Consider the following 24028-nt stretch of genomic DNA (forward strand, 5'->3'; position numbering starts at 1 on the left):
ACAGGCTTAATCAAATGTTAAAAGACAAACAAACAAACAAAACCAGAAACCTGCTACACATTTAGTCTTCGACTTTACAAGACAATGAAAGATGAATTTTAAAATGTTGAGTATGACAGACCTCATTATTTTTCCACAGCAAAAACAGTTTCCATATAAATACTGAATTTCCTAGTTGTTGACATTATTTGTTAAAATAAGATTTCAGTGTGGTATGACTTTGCATTATCCTTTGTTGCATCCTGTGATAACAAGGTCAGCTTTGAAGTGCATGGCCTTCTGTGTTGGAACTTACGCACTTGGAGAGGTGCCCGCGGATAAGATACTGAAATTCAGAGTGATCAAATCCAATTACTGTGTTTTGGGACTATGAGTGAACTTGAGCAAATGTCACTGTCAACAAAGCTTCACAGATGTGGTTTAAAACATCGCAATATTTATTTATTAAATTTTAGTACACTGTAGGCTTTCACTGCTGCTGTTTCTTGTCAGAGTTCTTGGTGAAATTGTCCTAGAGCAACTTAGTAAATTTGGGAAAGGTACTGGGTCGGACTCCTCTCCTATCTGCATTAACTTACAGCCAGGGAATTTTGTTATTGTAAGAATGCACAGGGTATCTTGAAGCACCAGCTGCCTTTTTTGCTGTCTCTTATTCTATGGTGTTCCATTCAGAGTAAAAACCAGCAACAACAAACAAACAGCTTCAGAGTTATTATATTTCCTCAGAGAATGACACAGTATTCCTCAACTTGAGGAGCTGCACACATATAATTCTTTTTTTTGGCAGCAGCATGACTGAACTTAAGACGGTATGAATGCTGACTAAAGAGACAAAAACCAAAATGACTTGGAGAAAGATTGCAAAGAGCTTGTTTTGAAATAAAGAAAGCCAAGTGTGCAATTGTGGCAGTTCATGTGTTAGTGTAATGTATTCCTGGGGGCATGCTTAAGGCTTTTACAGCAGTTTATCATTCCTCCTAGATTTGGGATGCACCTGTAGAATAGGCAACAACAATCTAACGCAAAGGACAGGATCTCTGACTGTTCAGTTTGAAAGTAAAATTGAGTCCTTCTAGCCAGACAGAACAGTACAGGTCTTTAGAGGTGTGATTATCTACAAATAACTTGGAGTTAAAACCAGACTTCTGTGCCTTTAAATAAAAAGACAGACATTATATGAACCTGTAGTTCACATTATTTTGAACATGTTGGTCAGTCTTTTTTGATTGGTAGATTAAGTCATGTACCTTAGGATAAAGCAACCTTTAGGATAAGGCAGAAAATGATTGACCAGGGATACAAAGCAGAGCCTTAGGCATGGATGTACAGATCCCCATAGCAGTACTGGTTGTTGGGCAGTCGCATTGTGAGTTACACACTGAGTGGAGCAGTCACCCAGTTGTGTAACCTCTGTTCCAACAATGGATCTGCATCCAGATTTGTGGCTTGTATCAAAATATCATCTGTGTTTTAAGTGTATTTGTTTAGTGTTTTCATGTTAGACACCTTGCTCTTTGAAGCCATAGTTGATCTCATGTCAATTCCTTCTGGTATCTTGATAAAATAATTTTCATTTTTACTGTAGATCTTTATGCTTGTAGTTTGATTACAGCAATTTCAAATATTTGTTGTGATGTCCCCTGTAGACTTGGTTGTCTCAGATGGCCCTAATTCTTTTTTTTCTCTCTCAGCTGCGTTTTCATGGGTGCTTCCATGCAGTATTTCAAGTATTCTTTGCTCCTGTGTTGGAAGTTGTCAAAAGTCACAGATTTCTTAGCCCATGACTACGGATATTTTGTTCAGTGCCCATCATGTTTAAGTAAAAAAAAACATCGAAACAGTAGACCTTTATTGTATCAGGATACCATATTGAAATCCATCAAACCATTTTTCATACTGCTTTCTACCTCAAACAGCATCTGTAATGATCACTCTGAATTCTATGTTGTTGTTATTGACATGTGAAAGGATATTAGCGTTTTATTTATTGCCTCTTATTGTGTTTACATAAATTGCCACTCTTAATTGGATTAGATGAAGATAATGAGGGTTCCCTGCATAATGATTACTGCATGACACCACTGCAGCTTCCTTGCCATGGAAGTCTATGTACCTGTCTGTACATGTGTTCAATTCTGTTCTTGTGATAGTCTTGCAAATCTCTTTCATCACATACTTGATTTATATGTAGGTTAGCTATTCCTGTGTGCACATGCTCTTATCTTCGTTTTTGTAAATTTTAACAGCAACTGCCTACGTTATAGAAACTTGGTGTTTAATGGAGATTAAAACCTATTGCAGATTCATCTCTTGAACTTTAGTGTAACTGATCCTTTGAGAAACTGTAATGTTATCAGGATTTTTTAATTTGTGAAACTGTTTGCACTCTAGAATTGCATGCTCCTTGGAGGACGTAAGAACACAGATGTACCATTGGAGGGATATCTTGTAACACCAATACAGAGAATATGCAAGTATCCTCTTCTTTTGAAGGTACTTCTGAGTTTTTTTTATCCTCGATTTCATACTCTCCATTTGAAGCTGGTTGCCAAGCGTATTTCAGTGAAACAGTGGAAACTATCTCCCTTCAGAGTGAATAATCTCCATTAGATATTGTACCCAGACTTGTGTTAATTAAAGCTAATGCCAAGACTTCTGATATCAGTATTAAAAGGATGGAGTTTGGCTCAGTGAAGATTATTAGCTTTCCTGTATATGTAGCAGTGAAGTTGGCTCTTCATTGTTGAATGGAAGTGAGGCATTCAAGTGAGTTTAATGAGACTGATTTCAGCTGGGTTTGACCAAATCTTTGCTAGAAATGCTTGGGGTAATAGAGTTTGTTACCAACATACTTTGCTAAATCTAATTTACCATCATAAAATCGTAAATTAAAAATATATATGAAAATGATATTAAAGAAACACTTCAGAATAACAATAAGATGTTGTGTGATATATTTTTAATGTGTTTGCATGCTTACCTTACTGTTATGGCTTAAAATGTAAAGAAAACTGTTAAATGTGCTGATAGGCATTAAATATTCAAGTCTCTGAGCTACTGCAGTTTTCTAATGCTAGGAAATAAGATAATATGATCTTTAGGAAAGTAAGTATTTAAACACATTTATGCTTAACAAATTTGAGATTAACGTTGTTTATTATTTCAAACTATGAGAGAAACAAGAGTGGATTCTGTGTTAGTTGTGATTATTAGGCTATATTTTTTCAGTCCATATGAGTTTAGATCTCAAACATTGCCACATAGAAAGCATATGCATTTCATTGCTCTAACATGAAAGATTAAAAGTAAATACGGTAAAATAAAGATTTTTTTTAAAACAAGTTAATACAATTACAAGGAAGTTTAAGTCATCTCAGATAGTTTGATAGTTAACTCAGATAACTGTAAAACTGTGGTTTTACAGTTCCCTTGGCTTATTTTAAAATTATATATATATTTTTTTCAGTGGAGGTGCTACAGACAAAACAGGGAAATTGACTAATGAATCGCACTAGAGGCACACTGAAATGAATATATTTATGTAAAATAAATTTAGAGTGTGCTGGTGGCACTGTTAAGCTACTTGCTAAAGCTTCTGAAAGAACGTACCCAACCCTCTGTCAGAATGTGCACTGAAGGCAGCCCTTTGCTGAGCTGTAAAAGGGGAGTTGGTAGTTTGAGATAGGAAATCTTCAATGAATACAGGCAACTCCACTTTTGTTTTTCAGAATGGCTGATATTGCCAGTAGCCATACAAAATTGGTGAGTCACCTAAACTATTGTTCACTGCTCCCTTGTGTTATAGTAGATTAAACAATGGAGTGGAGATAAAGAAGCTGTTTGGTTTTTTTTTGTCCTGAGTTGCAGGAAAAGCAGGTGTTAATTTCAACTCGGTAAACTAGCATTTTAATGCAGAATTGTTATCTTTGTTGTTGAACAATGCCATTCCACGCTATTTAAAAAGAACAACAAATGTCCACACGCAGAAACTTTGAGGTGAGAAAAGTAGCAGAAATAGAAGCTTTTTCCTAAGTACTGATTTAGTTTTATTACTAGTAATTTATTTCTCTGTGTTTTAGTTTCCTACCAGGACAAAATGCAGGAGGGCTTATTACTTTTGCACCTAGTGAAAGAAGTCTGTCTATGATTTGATTTTGTATCCTGGTCAATTTAAGCCTCCTGTAATGTTCACTTAGAGATCAAAGACAAGTTCATTTTTTCTTCTAATGTCATAATAGGAGTTACTGAAACGGACTCCAAGGAAGCACAGTGACTATGCAGCATTAATGGAAGCCCTCCAGGCCATGAAAGCTGTCTGCTCCAACATAAATGAAGCCAAGAGACAAATGGAGAAATTAGAGTTTTTGGAAGAATGGCAGTCTCATGTTGAAGGATGGGAGGTAATGTCACAAAATGTGTTGCTTTGCATTGAGGGAGACATACCAGTTTTCAACAGGCATGTATTGCACAAGTTTTATCGTCCTGAGGATATGGTGAGTTCCTCACTTCTATTAAATGACAGCTTTTATTTAGGCTCTACACTGCAAATTGTTTTGTCTGTGATTGAGCATTGCTGTGTAGAACCTCACTGATTGGCATCTACATTTAGTCCAGTGAGTTAACTTCTCATCTTAATACCTCTGTACCTCTATCCAGTCTGATAATAGACTATGATTCAGTTAATCATCCACGTTGGCTACCTGCCAAGATTCAACATCTTAACTGCTGGCAAGATTGGTGACCAGTTTGAAAGCTGACAATCCTTAATGTTCATGTGCTTCTCACTGTAGAAGTGGACATGAGTGCTATCTCAAAAGCTGTCCCCTCAAATCCTGTGCTAATCTTGATACATATAGGCAATGATTCTTTGCTCTCTGTAATATTTAGTGTCTGGAAAAGATAGAAAGAAAAATGTATTTTTTGAATGCTAGATTGGTAGACTGAAATCTAATCTTTTAGCTATGAAGTGGGAAATGGCCTTCATACAGTACAGAGAAAAGAAAGGCTTAGAGGCTCACATGGGACCTTGAATCAGAGAAAGCTTTGAGATGGATCTGCTTGAACTTTAACTGACAGAGTTCCACAGGAAGTGTGACAACAAAAATGTTGACAAGAATAAGCAGCTTTCAAGTAAACATTCATACTAATAAGTAAAATGGAAGAGAGGAAAAACAGTCTATACATAGCATTGTTATCTCCCTGCTGTTGGCTGTGGCTAAGACTGGGTCTATGATGCGTTACAGTGTTTTTGCAGTGGCAACAAAGTTTGTATAGTACCTTTGAGCTCATCTCTGCTTTGAAATTTCCTATTTACCTAAAAATTTCCTATTTATTATTATTTATATATTTATATATGGATTCAGCAACAGATTTTACTTCGGTCAAAATTCTCCCTGTATCTTCAGTACACTGTAGGATATGAAACATATAACTTATTTTTCCTTTTCATGTGTGGCAATGTTTTCAAAGGTAGCTCTTCCATTGCTGTAATTAGGGTAGGTATAATTTGGAGGAGAAAAATCTTCTCATCCCAGACCTTAGAATATGATAGTCTTGCTTGAGACTGGCACTGTAACACATTCCATGAAAGTTCACTGTGCTATGAGAAGAGGGATCCTAGCAAGTACAACAGCTCTGTAATTGTTGGTCTCTATTCAGTCAAGCCTTTCTGTGTAACTGCATTTAGTTATAGCACTCAGTCTCAGAACAAAACAATCCATTAAAGATGAACAATAAATGACATGGAATATGCACTCATGCCAGGATATTGTTCACAGGATTTTTAAGACGGATGTAAATAAAATAAAGCTTTAAGTGTTATTATGATTGAGAGAGACATCTTATGTGAAAGTAGTAAATATCTTAACAGCTGCTTGTTTAGACATCGTAAAAATAAGTTTCTCCTTTGCAATTAGCTTGACCATGCTGCCATCAGCTATATCTTAAAAAGATTACATGTAAACATTAAAATGCATGTCACTTTTATGATAACATCATGGAGGAGGCAACAGCAAGCTAACTGGCAGGTTAAGTGCTTATGTTACTAATATTTTAAGATGAGGTAAGCTTGTTAAGTCTGTATTGCCTATCACTGATTTTCTTCCTTCTGTTGTCAGATTTTCAGTTAGGTCTTCTATTGCAAGGATTAAGTTCTACTTGCTTTTGGTGCCTTGAGTGTTATGTTTATGTCAAATACATCCTAATAAGCACACCCATTGTAAAGTTTTATATTATGAATATGATCAATTCAGTGTGTTATTAGTTATGTAAATTGATTAAGAACTATTCTCAAACCTCTAACCCTGAAAAGCAAATTCACTTTCCTGCATTAAGCTTTTTCTCGCTCGTTAAGAAGACTTACAGTAGTAAATATATTTTCTGTTGGATATACATTAATGAGCAAAGGTAGTGATATGGACAGAAGCATGCGAAACACAGACTTATTCTTTCTCTTCTCAGAATGTGTTCTGTGAACTGTAACATAGTAATTTCCTTCCAGCATTGATTTTCTTCCCTAGATTTAATTTTAGAATTTCACTTGTGTTTGAACTCTGAAAGAATGCCATTGTCTTAAGATCTGTTTTCAGAACAGTTATGTGATATTTACTGTAGTTGAGCTGATCAGGTTTGATGTTATCATATGGCAGCCACAGGGTGCCCAATCTGGCAAAACTGCCCTGGTCTTAATAGGCACATCCTTTGCAAGCATGAAATATGTTTAATCCTTGAAATGGTCAGAATTCCAGAGCATACATAAAAACTAGCAATGTTTTGAATGAATCCAAACAACAACTACGAAAACTCTATGAATGCGATGTATGAGAGTGGATTTAATTAAATAAACATCTGGTTTTCTGCATAGCCTAAAAATAAAGAGGAAACTTGTTGGAGATTTCCTTCCAGAAGGAAATGCTTAGCACATTGCCTGGCCCCAACTAGAAGGGAAAGGGGGGGAGAAAAAGACTATTTTAAGAATCTGATCAAAGCATGGCTTGAATTCCTATACATAAGTGTCATAAAATGAAGCTTGTGTTTGTTATAACAAAAATACAGATTCATGGAAAAATGGAACATCTGCTTCAAGAAAGGAAATTAAATGAGAAAGTCATTATACTCAAAATTTTCTAAGTGGTTAAATTTATTTGCCTGAATCCAGAACTTGTGTAGGTGGCTGTCTCAGCTGGAGAATGGCTCAGCAGCTGAAGGAGCCCGCCAGTAGAATTTGCGTGGATGTTTCAGTGACGGAAGAAGAAATAAAATTGTTGTTTGTTCTAAGCTGGAACCAGAACAACCCAGTGTGACTCACAGGCTGACTTATTAACAATAGCATGGGATATTCTGTCTCAAATAGCATTTTAATAGAGATCTCTGTTTTAAACTCCAGAAGTTTTAGCCCGTTTTCCTGGTTTATTTCTATTTCCTATGCATACGTGCAAGTACTGAAATGTAAGGTAGTAAGTACAATTTTTCTCCTTTATCAGTGATAGAGTGATGGATACTGATTCAGTACAGCCAGATCTTCATATTTGAATGAAATTTGCTCAGAGTATGTGGATAAGTAACACCTGAAAAAACTGAAACCAACAAATACTGCTTTTGATTTCATAGTAGTAAAGGACGTTTTTTACTATCAAAGATATGTATTTAATGACTTAAGGATAAAAGGGGAATATTTAAAATTTCTTTCATATAGACTTTCTCCTTCCAATGTATTTTAGTGTTTTTATTTTGTATTAAGTACTATTCTAAAGAAAGATATTTGGGTCTTCAATGACTCTGTAAAAGAGATGAAGGACAAACTATGTTGTATGAATTCTGGTTTCACTACAAATACTTCATCAGCTTTAATTGCTGGTACTTCATATCAATACATGAGTTGTAGCATAGGAGCAGTGCTACAGTGAGCAACAGTATGATCTTCACTTGCAAGCAGTGAGTATATATGATAAATGTTTTCATGAAAATTTTATTAAAGCAAATTACTTTTTACGTTCTAATTGCTCACATTCAAGATTTCCTTGGTAGTTTGAGTTCAAATATTTAATGAAAGCGTGTTTGTCTTAGAAAAACTTGGTAATATTTGTTCCAAAGGTTTGTTCAGTTTTAGCTGTGGAGTCAGTAGCCTCTCCTGCTTATAGGACAAGGGTGTCCTCTCACTCGTAGCCTTGAACTTGCTCCACAAGAAGGACTGCTAAGAGCTGGATAAATGAGTTATCCTAATGGACTAGATATAAACTAGTTTGAGTATTCCTGCTGTAAACCCTTGTTTAAAGTGCAGATGCATCCTTCATGAAAAGGTTTCTATAGTTTTCATTCCTCCTTTGAATTATGTGATAGATATGCCTGTCCTTTGTGCAGCCCATCATGTCCTTCTTTGGGATGTTTTTTGGGATGCTCTGGAGAGAAGTGCTTACGTCAGATGTAGAATCGGCATTACTTTCACATAATATATCCTTCCTCTTCTGTCCCTTTCAGCTCCTTTCCCAACCAAATTCTAGGAGCAGGCTGACCCTCACAGTGTTGAACGCATATGGTGTGGTGGAGGGAGCAGAAGGAGGGATATTTCTGCACTGACAGTGTTATGTAGGAGAGCCAGATGTGACTTCTGATCCTGTTATCTTATTCCCTTGGACTTCAGAAAATGCAACAGTAATAACAAAATTCATTGACCTACAGCCACACCAGCATGGGTTATGATCTTGTCAAAAGGTATAGGATAAGTGAAGTTAACATTGTTCAGTATTTGGAAGGGAGGTCTCTAAGGGGAAAAAGTACCATTATAATGTTTTCATCTTCTAGTAATTTGTATTAGAAGAAGAGGAAAATGAAGAGGAAAATAATAGCAAAGTATAGTAACGTGGTACAGATAAAATGTCATGCTGCAGCGTTAAACTTGAATCGTATATGAGGTAAATCTTGGGAATTGAGGTAACCTGAAACATATAGATTTAGCATATGTAAAAAATATGGTATTTGAAGTCATGATTCTGACATAGTGACAGAACTTGCTTGGGCTGTTGGGAGAAGGTAAAATTTTCCTGCAGCAAAAATGAGTATTTCAATATAAAGAAATTAAATGATTGCATTAAATGTCTTCTCTGCGAAAAATACACCCTTTTGTAGAAAACTGAAACTGCTGATACAGTTTTAAAACCTTAAAATTAATTTTTTTGGTTCCCAGGTAAAAATGATAATTTTCCAGCAAAGATGGAATTTTCTGTAAAAACAAGGCAACACAAAACCCAGACTTTTAAAATTAAATTCCAACAAAGTTTAAAAGTAGCATAAGGTATTAGTTACTCTTATTAATGTATAAATGAAGTGAAATAGAATGGAAGGTAATAACCTACTTTTCTGTTGTTGTTAGCAAGAATTAAATACAGTCCTAATTTATGCTTAATTTATATTATTGAATGTGCTTTTAAAATGCTTTGATGTTTGGTTTCTAATAAGACTGTAAGATTAATTTGTTAGCTTCTGGTGCTTATTCTCTCTTAGGAAAGGAAGTATGGCCTAGCAGCTACAAATGACATTCATTTTGCCTCATTTTATCCCAGTTAGAATCAAAAGTAGTTAGCATTGATATTGAAGTTTCTTGATCTGTAGAGCTGAATTGTGGTTATAGTTGTGCAATCTCTCTTATCTCTGTAAACAGCCTGTTTGCCCCTTAGAGCAGAGTCTGAGCTATTGCTCAACATTCAGAGCTGTGATGTACAAAGGATGAATGGTAAGATGAGGAGCTGGGAGTGAACCCGTGATTGCGTCTTGGTTTTTAATTGAGTGCTTTTTTTTTTTTTTTTTTTTTTTTTTTGGTGGGCTGCTGTGATTAGATCAAGAAGAGGAAGTAATGCAGGTATTGCAAGTAGAAATCATTCAGAACATGTGCAGACAAAAGGAAAATCCTGGCTATGGCAGATTTTCCAAGTTGAATGTTGACTGCTTAAAATTAGGAAACTCCTTGGGCCAGGGCTGTATGTTTAGGTGCAGTCAGATGTGTAATTGTTGATAGGATGGTACGAATTACTGTAGCACAGGGAAGGGTGATCTGTCTCTCAGGAGCATGGATTTGTATGGCAGTCAATAAGACAGTATGCTGTGTCCTGCACTTGAGCCGCACCACCACCGTGAAGCAGGATAGATACGGGGAAGAGTGGCTGGAAAATTTCTCAACAGAGAAAAACCTAGGGATGCTTGTTGACAGCTGGCTGAACATCAGGCAGTGGTGTGGAACGTGAGCCAGCGGTGTGGCCAAGGAGGCCAATGACATCCTAGTTTGTGTCAGAAACAGTGTGGCCAGCAGAACTAAGGAAGTGGCTGTCCTGCTGAACTTGGCACGGGAAAGACCACACTTCAAATACTCTGTTCAGTTTTGGGCCCCTCACTACAAGAAAAATATTGAGTTGCTGGCATATGCTCAGAGAAGAGCAGTGGAGCTGGTGGAGGGAATAGAGAAGAAGGCATATTGAAGACTGACTGAAGGAACTGGGCTTATTTAGTCTGAAGGACAGGAGGCTGAGTGGAGACACCTTTGCTCTCTACAGGAACTTGAAAGGAGTTCTGTATCTTTTCTCTGCTGACAAGTGTTAGAACCTGAGAAAATGGCCTCAAGTTTTTATAAACAGGATGAGGGTCAACTCTTTGAAAGGGTAGATAACAGGAGGACAAGAGGAAATGGTTTTAAGTTGAAGGAGGGAAGATTTAGATTGGATGTCAGGGGGATGTTCTTTACAGCGAGAATGGTGAGGTGCTGGAACAGGCTGCCCAGAGAGGCTGTGGATGCCCTGTCCCTGGAGGTGTTCAAGGATGGGTTGGATGGGGCTCTGGGCGGCCTGGTCTAGTACTAAATGTGGAGGTTGGTGGCCCTGTGTGTGGCAGGAGGGCTGGAGCTTCATGATCCTTGAGGTCCCTTCCAACCCAGGCCATTCTGTGATTTGCCAGGGGGGTTGTTAGAACTTCATGGAAAAGGTGAAAAAACCCTTGGAACAGTGATTGGAACTGACTGCCCAGGGAAGTGGTGGAGTCTCTGTTTCTGGAGATATTTTGAAATGTGTGGATGTGGCACTTTAGAGATGTGGTGAACTCATTAGTGCCAGGTCGATCTTTGGATTTGGTGACTTTTAATGGTCTTTTCCAACCTAAATGTTTGTGTGAGTCTATGATATTCAGAACAACAAAGAACAACTTGAATTCAAGGCAGGCTTTCTCAGGAGGTTAGTTTGCCTTTGTAAGGCATTGAAATGGTAGGAATTTTTTATAGAAATATTTGTGGAAAAATGTTATTCCTTGTTAAAGTTGCTTCTTTTTCATTAACCTTTTTGAAAATGCCCACCTTCTTTTCAAACAGGAGAATGATCTGCCTGAAGAAAAATGAGGCATGGGAAATTTTATCCCAAGTGTACAAAGATTAGCAAAATTCTGATGTCTTCAGAATATGTTAAGTAGTATGCTAGGCAGTCTTAATTGTATATGCTGTTGTTAACTTTGCATGAATTTTAAACGTTACTGATTTTTGTTTTGAATCTATCTGTAGCTCAATTTAGTGTGGAATTATATGTATAATTTTAGTGATGTTTAAGTTCTAAGATACCTTAGATTTCCAGTTCATCTTGGCATACATTATGTGTTTCAAAGCCCCACTTTCACGCATTTCCTAATAAATATTAAAATTACTGAGACGTGTTTGCCTGATTTCAAATGTAAGCGTTCAAAAAAGGAACAAACCATTACTCCAGTTACTACATGAACACAAAGCTAATGTTAAACATCATTAAGTAAATTTTTAAAAATATTAGTTACAAAGTAATATATTACCATGTGTATTAATCTTGATGTTTTGGAGAATTGTTACCACTGTCTGTGTGAGAGATGCTGTCCTTTCTTGCAGCAGAATTCACACAAAAAAATGATCTCTTTACTATTGTCTGTAGGGGTCTAACATCACTGATACATGCACAGAAATGCTGCGAAGCGGATTACTTCTGAAGATTTCAGCGGGAAATATCCAAGAGCGGATATTCTTTCTCTTTGATAACCTTTTGGTATACTGCAAAAAAAAGCACAGGTAAAGAATTCACTTGTACTTGGAAAAATCATTTGTGTTTTTCTCACAGTAGAGCTGGTTCTTTGTATGCTTTTTCTGAATATTTGAACAACTCCAAAATACTTACTGTGATTAATTGCATTGACATTGAGGCCCTGGAACATGTCCAGAGAAGGGCAACGAAACTGGTGAGGGGTCTGGAGCACAAACCTTATGAGGAGCGGCTGAGGGAGCTGGGATTGTTCAGTCTGGGAAGAGGAGGCTCAGGGGAGACTTCATTGCACTGTACAACTTCCTAAAGGGAGGTTGTGATGAAAAAGGGTCTGGCCTCTTCTCCCAGGCAAATAGTAGGACCCAAGGAAATGGCCAGAAGTTGTACCAGAGGAGGTTTAGGTTGAACATTAGGACAAACTTTTTCTCTCAAGAGGGTGGTCAGGCATTGGAATGGCTGCCCAGGGAGGTGGTGGAGTCACCGTCCCTGGCAGTGTTCAAGAGGCGCCTGGATGAGGAGCTATGAGATATGGTTTAGTGCTTGTGGTACTGGGAATGGGAGGGTGGTTGGACTAGATGATCTTGCAGGTCGTTTCCAACCTTGCGATTCTATGATTCAGTATATACTTCAGCATTTTCGGAGAAGACCTATCATCAGGGAGAGATGTATTTAATTCAAACACTGAAAATGTTGTGCAGTAGTGCAGAAACCAAATGGTGATGTACAGAGAGAAGGAATCTACTTCATCAGACTTCCACAATGTGATATTCCCAAACTATCACTATGTGATAGTCGCAGTCTCTTGTAAGAAGGGTAAACAATTTGAATTTATAGTTGAAACACGTAGTATTGTAGCTTATGCTATAAAATTTGTCTCAATGGATTCAAGTATTTCAAGCCTTTGCACATCTAAGCAGGGAAGAGAGGACACTATTTCTTGGTATATCACAAGGAACAATTCTGTAATTCAGCAGCAATGTTCTACAGTTAGTGTTCACTAAGTATTCTTACACTTCTGCAAAATAGGAGTTCTGAGTACAGGTATTCCTGTTTGAGTTTGTCTGTTGATGCAAAACAGCTTTGAGTAGCCAGTAAGTACACATACTTCTAAATAGATCCTTTGTGGGTCCTTAGATACAAAACAGACCTTGGAAATTCTCTCTAATACCGCAGCCAAATACAATTCTTTGCCACTGATAATGGAGACCAGAACTCCAGTGTGGGCACCACAATCTTCATGTATTGTGTAGTACAGCAATGACCTGAGAATGCTTCAAAACATAATATGATGTATATATATATACAACTAGTCAGTGGAAATTTGTCCTTAAAGTGTATGAATCTAAAACCAATCCTTAAGCGATACTTTAAAATTTCATTAACAACTTTTGTTGTCTTATGTGGTGTATAGTTTATATTTGTATTCTTCACATTAATTTTTGCATATTACTTATCATGGCAATAATTTTCCAATCATATTCATTATACTTCTTTACCAAATATTTTGTATTCATATAACACAAGGGCATGTGGCTAAAGGAAGGATATCCCTTTTCTCTCCTTACGTGCTAATTATAGTCTTTTGGTTAGATGTAGTACCTGTACAACTTCTTGTTGAATTAACACGAGGAGAAGATGTTCTCATCAGTACACAGTTGGCAAAGCAGAAAATCATAGTAGTGCAAAGCATCCCTGGGCCCTTTTGATCAGGAATATCATATGAGGAGTTCTCTAAATTGTAAAGTTGCTGAGTTTGTTCTGCAAGGGCATTATTCAGACTGTACTGGAAATGCTGGTTCTTGCTGTGACTTATAACTGAAGGAGATACTTGGTAATTTGTGTAACTGAGGCCCTGATATGTGTTCAAACAAGGGCAACAAAGCTGGTGAGGAGTCTGGAGCGCAGGCCTTGTGACAAATGGCTGAAGGAGCTGGGATTGTTCAGTCTGGAAAAGAGGAGGCTCAAGGGAGACCTTATTGCTCTCTATAACTACCTGAAGAGAGGCTGTAATGAGCTAGAGGTTGGCCTCTTCTCTCATGTAACGGCGATAGAACTAGAGGGAATGGCTTCAAGCTGCACCAAGGGAGATTTAGGCTGGGCGTTAGGAAATACTACTTTTCAGAAAGAGTGGTCAGGCACTGGAATGAGCTGCCCAGGGAAGAGGTGAAGTCACCGACCCTGGAGGTGTTCAAGGAATGTTTGGATGTTGTGTTGAGGAATATGGTTTAGTGAGCACTATTGGTGATCAGTAGGTGGTTGGACTGGATGATCTTGTAGGTCTTTTCCTCCCTTGGTGATTCTGTGATTGGCAAAGAGGGTGTTCTTCACAGGAAGCTTGTATTTTGACAATTTTTAAGTCCTTTTTTTTTTTTTTTTTTTTTTTTTTTTTTATAGAGCAAGATATTTTATATAGTTTTTGAACATTCTTTTCAGCACAGTTGTGTAAACATGGGTAAATAAGCTTTACTTTCACAGATACAAATGTCTCTTGGGTTACTGGGTTTAGTTTACTTCGGAGAAAAAATATACTGAACCTTTTATGCTTACTACCTCTGGATTATCTTACATAAGAGAAGCTGCATGGGACTAGGAGTCTCAAAAAACTTTCAGTAGATTTGCAGTTACACCAATGCCTACACAAAATTTCAGCAATTCTTAATTGTAATTTGTGATTAACTCTTATGTAAGAAAAAATGTCTTTATTGTTCTTCCAGGCATAAACACCACAGATGAGGTTAATGTTTATAGGACACAGTTTATATCTAAAGGTGTTATTTAATTTTCTCAGTCATACTATCCTTGTTTTGAATTTCTTGACAAGTGTAAGGAGGTTAAGCCAGGAGGAAACATTCTCCCATGCTGTATTTTGTCTTTAATGACAGAGTGACATGTAAGTATCAAGGTACTGGAACAGGACATTTAGTATGAGACTTTGTTTACAAAATCTCTTGTCATCTAGGAGTTTGTATATAAGTCTTGTCAGAGGTAGCATTTTGCTTTAATGTCAGGAGTGCCCTATTCAGGAATAATTTCCACAGTTCAATTGCACAGGTATAAGCGGGCTATGACACTTTTAGTTGTCATTAAATGCTACTTGTACAAGTAGCATTGTAGAAACAAATCACAAGATTGTGCGTGACTGCTTATCTGCTCCTCTTTGATCAGGCGATTGAAGAACAGCAAAGCATCTACAGATGGCCATCGTTACCTCTTTCGTGGCAGAATAAACACAGAAGTGATGGAGGTAGAGAATGTAGATGATGGAACAGGTGAGTATATTTGTGCTGCGAATTTACAGAGTAAATGGTGCTGAAATCAAATGCAGCTTCATAATTTCTTTGAAAATAAAGAGAATAAGAAGCCACTTCAAAAGAGCGATCTGCTCTTATCAAAACTCTACTTCTGTGACACATCATTGCTTTCATACTTTATTAGCTCAGCAGTTATAGACGACTTTTACGCTAGCCTGAACAGAATAATAAAGCAGAGTAACATTTATTGCTCAACTGGAGTCATATGTTTAACTTTACAACATTACAGCTCTACTAAATAGTATCCCTAGGCAGGTGATGTATTTGTAGTAGCAAATGCTGAATTTGCAAGGTGTTTGAGGAAAAGAAAAAAGTTTTTCATAATACTCGTAGGACATAATAAAATAGGAGGCATTACTTTATATTTCCAATGATTCTATGACTCATACTGAATTTCTAGTTTTCTACTTTTCTTTGCAGTTTTCTGTACTTTGAAAGTTATTTTCCAGAGAAAACTAATTAACTCTCCCTCTATTAGTTGACATCACTTTAATTATAACTCTTGACATTGCTGGGACCACAGAAGATTATATCCACCATGAATATTCTAAGAACTTTGTAATACAACATTTCATTGTTTCCAATTCCATGTATTACCGTGCTTTAAGCAAATATTTCTTCTGTTGTCTTTAGTGAAGATTTCTTTCTTTCTCCACATTCATCATCTGTATTTCTCAAGGCTGTCATTACTTTCTTCATTAGCTTGTTCTTGCTATTCCGTACTTGATCTTGTTTACACTGTCCTTCTCTTTCCTGTGCATTCATTTTTAGACATAAGGAAAAGCTTTTTCTGTCAGAGTGGTCAGCACTGGAATGGCTGCCCAGGGAGGTGGTGGAGTCGCCGTCCCTGGCAGTGTTCAAGACGCATCTGGACGACGTACTGCGTGATATGGTTTAGTGCTGGTGGTGGCAATGGTGATGAGGAGACAGTTTGACTAGATGGTTTCCAACCTTGTGATTCTATGATTCTATGATTCTATGATTTTCTTAGTGAATTTTCAAGCGCAGGTTATCCCCCTCTCTGCTCCAGACACCAGTAGTCTAATTTCCTCCATCAATAGGAAGTCTTGCTACCTTACCCATTTCCTATAGCCTTGCATACAATAGTGAAGGCCATCTTCCTTCCTTCCCACTTCCTCTCCTGAGCCATTTCAAATCTTGTTGCTTTGTTATATGGAACATTTCTAAAACCTGAAGTGGTTCCTTTCCTCACTTCAGAAGCATGAGTTAATGGTTTGATTATTTTATTTTGTGTGTAATTCTCACCTTTTTTCCTCCACATCCTCAAGTTTCCTGCCTTCTCCATTTCTATTAGTCCAGTATCCTAGAACAGTTTTCTTGTAATTATTCTTTTTTGATGTTCTATAGTTCTCTTTGAAATATCGAAATATTTGCCATTTCCCTGGCCTGTGGAAGCTTTCCTTCCTTTTTTTTTTTTTTTTTTTTTTTAATTTCTATCACTTTTTTCTTTCTTTCTTTCTTTTTTTTTTTTTAAATAAACTTGTTTTCTTCCTTGTGGTCAGAAGTCCCTCTCCTTGTGCTTCTTTAAGTCTTATCACGATGCTCTTCTTTAACCTTCCACTGTCTTATTTTTTGTACTGTTCTCATTTGTTGCACTCAGATGTCTTGTTTCTCATCCCCTGTAGTCATCAGCCTTTGAACTTTAACCCTGTAATATTTTATTGCATTCTTTTTGCCTTATGTAATTGTCAAGCATAGCAATTTGTTCTTTGAGCCTCGTTCATATAAGCTTTGCAAGTGAATGTTTGTTACATTATTTTCTTTTCCTTAATAATCTATTATCCATCATTCTCCATAATTCTAATTTCAGAGTACAAGCTCTTAGGGGCATTGTGATTTTATTTCCATAGCTGTACCCGACTTTCTCATGTATTCTTCATGGGGCTTTTGTAAGCATTAAAGACTTGAATCTAGGTGATACTTCCACAGATCTTTATTGCAGATTTTGGGATCATCTGTTCTCTTGGTATAAAGAACCATAGTGCTCTAGGGAACTGGATAACTGAATGTGTTTGCTTTCAGCACTGATAAACGTAGGAGTGTAGTCTTTACTGTTGATAAACAGATGAATAGAAGTGGGAAAACAGTGTCCTGGTGTGGTTTATTGTCATGCTAATGAACAATATACCTACAAAAAATAACAAAGGTTTTTCTTGACTGAGCAGTACAGTTGAGAAGCTTTCTCTCCTTCCCTTCTTTCTTCCTCTTTTTCCTTCCTTTTCAACATCATGAAGCACTCTGTTTTGTTTATTCAGTTCTTAGAATTCAGAGGAAAGTACATTTTTAAAGGCTTTCACCCGTCATTAAATGAATGCTATTTAGTTTACGAAGACAGGCACTTGATGCTTAGGAAATTCCAGATTTGTGGTTTATTATGCTAGTTCTGTCTTGAAATAAAGCATGAAACAGAAAAATCACTGTGTGATAATAGTAACCAGAGATTGCTGGAAAAATGTATAAGGAAGAGGCAGGGAACCAAGGCTCTGCAGCAATTATGTGATTGGTGTTTTTGAGCACTGGTGCTCTTGAGAGTCTGAACACTGTGACACATAGAAGTCCTTCAACATATTCATTTATTTATTTATTTGCTTGGAAGAGAAGTCTATTGCATATGGCACTAAAAAATTGCTTGATATGCATCTCTTAAAAGGTTGAGTGTTGAATTTTGTAAAAAATCTGTCGCAATTTTTCAAATTGCAAGCTTTTAATGTATTGCTGTGTATCATTAGACGATGTCATCTTTCATCTCCTTCTCTTGTGAAGATAGAAACTTAATAAATTGTTCAGTGTGCTTCTTTAGACTTTGGGAAGATCACCTTCAAGTCTTTGCTGTAAAGCGTGCATGTTTCCTGTGCAGCTGGCCCATCAGAACATGCACACCTCTTGTCTGTCCATCCAGGCAGCAGGTGTGAAGCTCTCCATCGGATTTCGTTCAACAGGCTGTCCAAAATTGGCAGGAGTTTGTATGGAATAGTAGCAGAATGCTGAAATGCCATTAAGATGACTTTGATAGGTGTACTGGGGAGGCCATACAGCTTGAGGGCTTAAAGTCATGGGTAGCACATGGATCAAAAAAGTAAAGGGGTATCACAGTTAAAGGTAGAGATCAAAGTCGAGCTGGACCTTATAGTAGTAGGTTATTATTGCCGAATTTGGTGACAGCTACATGTGTTCATCCACCTGAACTGACTGCCAGCTAACATTAGGCAGTCTTAGCACCCAAGTAGGTGTTTGGGCTTTTCAGAGAGTTCTGTGATTTTAAGGGCATGAGATAAATATGTTATCAAATTGCCAGCACTCAGGGTCCTGCAGTTACAGAAATTCAGAGGCAGTGAAAACTGCAAATTTAAAATGCCACTCTGTACACTGAGATATTCAAGCAGCTGGATGAGCCAAATTTTCTGAATTAAACTCTTAAGTTAACATCAAAATTTGGTTTGCAGTGAAATGTAGGTACCTAAATCTGTGTTTTTGACTGCTTTTTTTACACACAATTTTAATTGCTGTGTCAGAGATCATATTTCCCTGCCAAATGAGGGTGTTGGGATCACAGACGCAGGATGAAAAAAGACCACAGGAAAAACATTACCCTGTAGTTTTATACATGTTAACCTGCAACTTAAAAGCAAATAAACAAAAAGGTGCAACTAGTGCTTAATTGCTAGATTTTTAAGCCCATACAGAAATAATACAGGCGGATGTAAAGTTTCCTTCCTCCAGTAGCCCTTCAACCTCTCATCTCCAGAAGACTGCAGCCTCTCAACTGATAGCTTCTGTCTGAGATATTATTTTCTCTGTCTTTAGACTGTAGTTTTCTGGAGTTGCACAAGTGATATGATGGTTAGTTTTAAAGAATCAGTGTTTATAAAGAGGCAAAGGATTTTAAGCATAGGTTATGTGCATAAAAATGTGGTACATAGGTAAGCAGTATGAAATGTGGTATAGTAAAAATAAATTCAGTTTCTTTTCCATCATACACTTGCTTGCACTTTCTTCCACTCTTTTGATTAATAGAAAATTTTGTTGAGTTAGAAAGCAGCCATCAGTCTCATAATTTTCTAGTAGTTCCTGACATTTCCCAGCCCACTGTAGACAGCTTGGCTGCTTTCCATCTAATTAAAATGCAGAGTTACTGAAAGGATACTAGCATGTCTGCTGAGATTTATGAGAAATTGTAGCAAGCATTTCAGCAGGAGTTTCGGTTTTAGAAAATCCCATCTCATTATATAAAACAGGGCTGAATTATGAAAAAGTATTTACAAAGTAAAGAGGTCTGTATTTGTTAGAATAGTTCAGGGCTGGCCCCAGGGCTTTCTTGTTTATTAATGAAAGTTTATGGTGAGAAGATGCTGACCTTTGATTTTTGTAATAATTTGTACAATAGTTACTAATTCAAGTTTTAATCTGTATTTTATTCAAAAAGATGTGTTTGCTATCAGAGGCTGTTTATGCCTCACAAACTTTGCTTCAAGAGATGTACCTAATCCTATTCAAGGATATTCAGACTGTACAAAGGCGCTAGTTTCAGAGAAGATCTGTATAGCAAATTTCTGAATAAGATTTATGGACTAGCATGTTAACATGAAATGTCATGTAAATAAAGAAAGGACAATGAGGTAAATTATCTATTTTTTGTAGCAGAGCATTTTACATGTTAACAGGCAAAACTCAGGATATTTACAAACATTAGCAGCAGTTGTTACTTCTCTCCCATTACGTGCATGCTGAAAATAGGCTGGTTAGGAACATATTTCAAAAACTGTGCATTTGCTTATAATGGACTTTTGTTATATTTTGTTATATTGTAGTTTGCGTAAGCAAATTGTTTTTTACTTATGTATTTTACATCAAATATCAGTAAAAATATATCTGATATGATTTGCTTGTTCTTTAGAACAAAATTGTATTTTCCTCCCCGTGTCCTTAGTCCTTTCATAAACTTAATAGTAAATCATTCAACTGGCAGAACAGCTCTGAGACATTTAATGGCTGAAACCACAATGCTGCTTTTTATGGAACTATTTATGACAGTTTAACACAAACAAAAGTATTCTAAGTACAGCAATCAGTTCTTTTAAGAGGACTCTGCTTGTTTTAGCACCGAGTCTGTCTTCTTCCATATGCCAGGCAATTGTGTCACATGATAAAAAACATGTCGAGTTGACTAAAAGTTAGAAGTACCACTCACTAAGGTACAGTAGTTCAGAAATGGCACAAATAACTTTTTTTTTTTTTAATTTGTTCTGCTTTACTTTGTTTTGTTTTCCATATTTTATAATTTTTGCGTGTCATGCCAGGAGTTCTTAAGAATTATGAGTATTTGTTTTGCAAGAGTTCTTGGTCTTCAAGCCATTTTATCTATTCTCAGCTGACTACCATAGTAGTGGCCACACTGTCATTAATGGCTGGAAGATCCACAACACAGCTAAGAACAAATGGTTTGTATGCATGGCAAAAACTCCTGAAGAAAAGCAAGAATGGTTGGAAGCTATTTTGAAAGAGCGAGAGAGACGAAAAGGTAGGTTAATAAACTTCTTTGTGTTGATTTGCCAGAAAGCCATACTATATTTATATGTTGAGATATAAAACAAAACCATCTGCTAAGCAAATTTCCAGTGTCAGGTTCTGCTGATGGTTTATGAATACCAGCTTGGAAAAAAATAAAATTGTACTGAGAAGGACATAATGATTTGTATCATATATTTTGGTAGTGAATGTTATTTTGGAAATGGGGAGATGACTTTGTGTGATTTTGCAGCTTATCCTTAACCACAGTACGTTGTCATAATTTCACTAAGGCCTGAGAATGGTCTGTGATACAGGAGGGTCTATTCTGAATGCCTTTTGGGATCTGTACACATTTTGTGAATGGAAATTTGAATCACTGAAACGAGCAGGTTTCCTAAGTTTCTTCATGCAGATGACCCAACATGAGATGGTGTAGAATATACCCACTACCCCATATTTCATGCATTCTCCTTAATCAAAGGTGGTAAAAAATCACCATTACCAAACAGCTATCTTTTTTGAACTTCTGAGCCAAGGTGGAAGAATACTTGGCTTAAAATTGATCCTGTTTTTTTTTAATGTGACTATAAATAACATTGTGTATTAAAGGTGAAACCGCACAAAATAGAAACAAGGAAAAATGATGCATCATCATCTTCTGAAGCTAATTTCATGTGTAAGCTGAAATTCCTAATTAGTAAGGAAGTATGGAGTCTTGGTAGTGAAAGAAAGTATGACCTTGTGGTGAGATCTGTGTTTCTGTTTCTGGTCTGTCTAGATTTCCTGTGGACTGTTGTAGTAGCCAGTGTTTTGTGACTTCACTCTGAAGAGAGTATAACAGTGTTTCTTTGGTCTTTTAAGTCTGACTACTGAATGTTTTTTGTATAACATCTGCCATCGGATTAGAGTTTCCACTAGAGTGTCTGAGAATTGACAAATTAATGGTGTTCATGAGAACTAATATTGAAAAAGCTAAAAAGGTGCTGTAGAGTTCCCAAGCTTCAACATTTTAGAATATTGAATGAAAAGCAGTGTGGAAAAGATGACATCAAATGCAACAGGTAATGGAGGACTTTGTCTGAATTGGCTAAAAAAGATTTCTAACAAATCCCACTTCACTTTTGCGAAGTTTTTTTGGTTTCTCTAGATGATTGGCACCTTTAGGTAAGGAATACAAAGAGTAAGTAGGAGTATTTTGTGTTGTTGTATTCTTGTTATTTCACTTTATACTGCTAGCAGAGGTGAGTCTGACCTAAACCTTCCCAGTCCTGACGTCGAAAGTAGCTTTCTAAAGTCAGGAGAAGATTTTAGCATCTTCTAATTTGAAGAATTACTCAGCTCTTGGAGGTCATAAAGCTTTTGCCACTGAGGAGGCATCCAGGGAAGAAATAAGAAGAGGCTAGAGCATGAGAGGATTTGGTACATGCTCGGTTTGTAACACAGAATCTTCACAAGTATTTCTTGAATATCTCAATTACTTCATCCTCTTATAAATGTATCCATCCCCTCCAGCATAATTTTTTCAAAACATCTGTATATATACCTGTTAAAAAGCAGGATACATCAACTTCATTGCTAAAAGGTTCTCAGATCACTCAGAAACATAAATGGACCTCTTTTTAGAATTCAGATATTGTCTGAACACTGCTGTAAACACTTTTTCAGGAATTCATTTTGAATGTAAATGTGCTTTAATTGTGTATTTGCTTAATAATATGTAGAAACTGTTCATGCATTATATATTTATGTTTATTTACCCTGAAGTGTAAATGACTAGCACATATGAGGACAGTGTTTTTGTCTCCTTTGTGAGTCAGGCACCAACTAAATTAAATAAACACACTTGGCAAATCTCCTGAGCTGCGAGTGAGGCTCACATGATTAACTGCCCCCTTTACTACGCTGTGTGGTAGAGCTTGCCTATGCATTCCTTCTTAGTGATGCTGTGTCCCCCTCACCTCATGTAGATCTTTAGATTGCAGTGATCTCTAGACTAGGTGAATACAGAATGTGGAACATGGTAATGCAGCTTGGTATGCCATGTCTTGGAGCTTTCTGGACCATTGAGTTTGGGAGACTTGGAGATTCAGTGTGCTGAGAGAAGCTCAGCCTACATTATTTGCAGTCTGTATGGTGAGGCTGAACAAAAAGGCAGAGAATGTCCCAAGTGAAATAGTTCAGCAGACTTTTCAGTGGTTATTGAATTCACTCTCAGCTAGGGCTGCATTTTTAGATGTATTTTCTTTCTATGAGAAATAAAGCTGAATTGGAAACTTTTGTTAGGAAATCTTTCTGTGAGTACTTAGACTTCTATGTAAACATCTGAAACATTCTGAAAGATAGGAATCTATTTAAATGGTCATCAGTTTTAAGGCTGATGGTGCTGTGGTTACCTGTTTCAAATAATCAATACAGAGAAAAACATCAGAATCCCTTAAGCTCCATAAGCAGTATACTGGTTAGATGTTCTTTTTCTGGGAGTATGTCACGTTTTATGGTTGTGTGGCACCACTGCTAACTGGTTTGTGTGTAAGAGACACTTCTGTATCTGTGACCAATACCTTTGTTAGCTTTTTGTTATAATTTTTGTCTGGCTATTTTTCAGAATTAATGAAGAGGCAGAGTACTACTTGAATATACACAGTTATAATTTCTAAAAACATGCAAATTCGGAAAGAAAAACTGAAAACATAAATAAGACATTCCAGAAATGTGTGGTTTATCCTGAATTAAGAACTGTTGTAGAGAAAATACAAGGTTTATGAAGATCTGTGGTACTCCTTGGGAGAGCAAACTTCTGTCAGTGGCCAATGTGATGCATAATTCAGCAAGAACTGGTTGTTATTGTACTCATCTGTAATTCTGAAAATATAGTGACTTTCTCAAGAAGTGAAATAGATGAAAATAATAAATGTTGAATTAATCTCCTTGATAGCTTTTGGGAAAATTCTGAAACAAATAAAAATCTAGTTATGAAAATGCTTTTGTGGAAAAGGGGTAGGTTAATCTTTCATGAAATTAACAGGTTTATAACAAATAATTAGGGACAGTTCCTTGGAAATCTGAAAAAAAAAAAAAGTGTATAAATACTTTTCTCGTAACAAGGTAAGAGTATGAACAAAGTTGTTTTTAAATCTCCCTTGTAAATGTTCATAT

At 36.7% G+C, this 24028-nt stretch overlaps 1 protein-coding gene across 1 annotated transcript in view; it reads left to right on the forward strand.

Annotated features, from left to right (window-relative positions):
- PREX2 (phosphatidylinositol-3,4,5-trisphosphate dependent Rac exchange factor 2) overlaps positions 1 to 24028 on the forward strand; it is a 173521-nt gene that overhangs the window by 52512 nt on the left and 96981 nt on the right. The window contains exons 5-9 of the mRNA XM_042868947.1: positions 2392 to 2493; positions 4239 to 4400; positions 11928 to 12061; positions 15198 to 15301; positions 20733 to 20882. Of these exons, the coding sequence (XP_042724881.1) occupies positions 2392 to 2493; positions 4239 to 4400; positions 11928 to 12061; positions 15198 to 15301; positions 20733 to 20882 (652 nt within the window). The remainder of the gene's footprint in view (positions 1 to 2391; positions 2494 to 4238; positions 4401 to 11927; positions 12062 to 15197; positions 15302 to 20732; positions 20883 to 24028) is intronic.

Source organism: Lagopus leucura, unplaced genomic scaffold (genome assembly GCF_019238085.1).
Source record: "Lagopus leucura isolate 7727_CA_CO unplaced genomic scaffold, USGS_WTPT01 Super-Scaffold_100002, whole genome shotgun sequence".
NCBI lineage: Eukaryota > Metazoa > Chordata > Aves > Galliformes > Phasianidae > Lagopus > Lagopus leucura.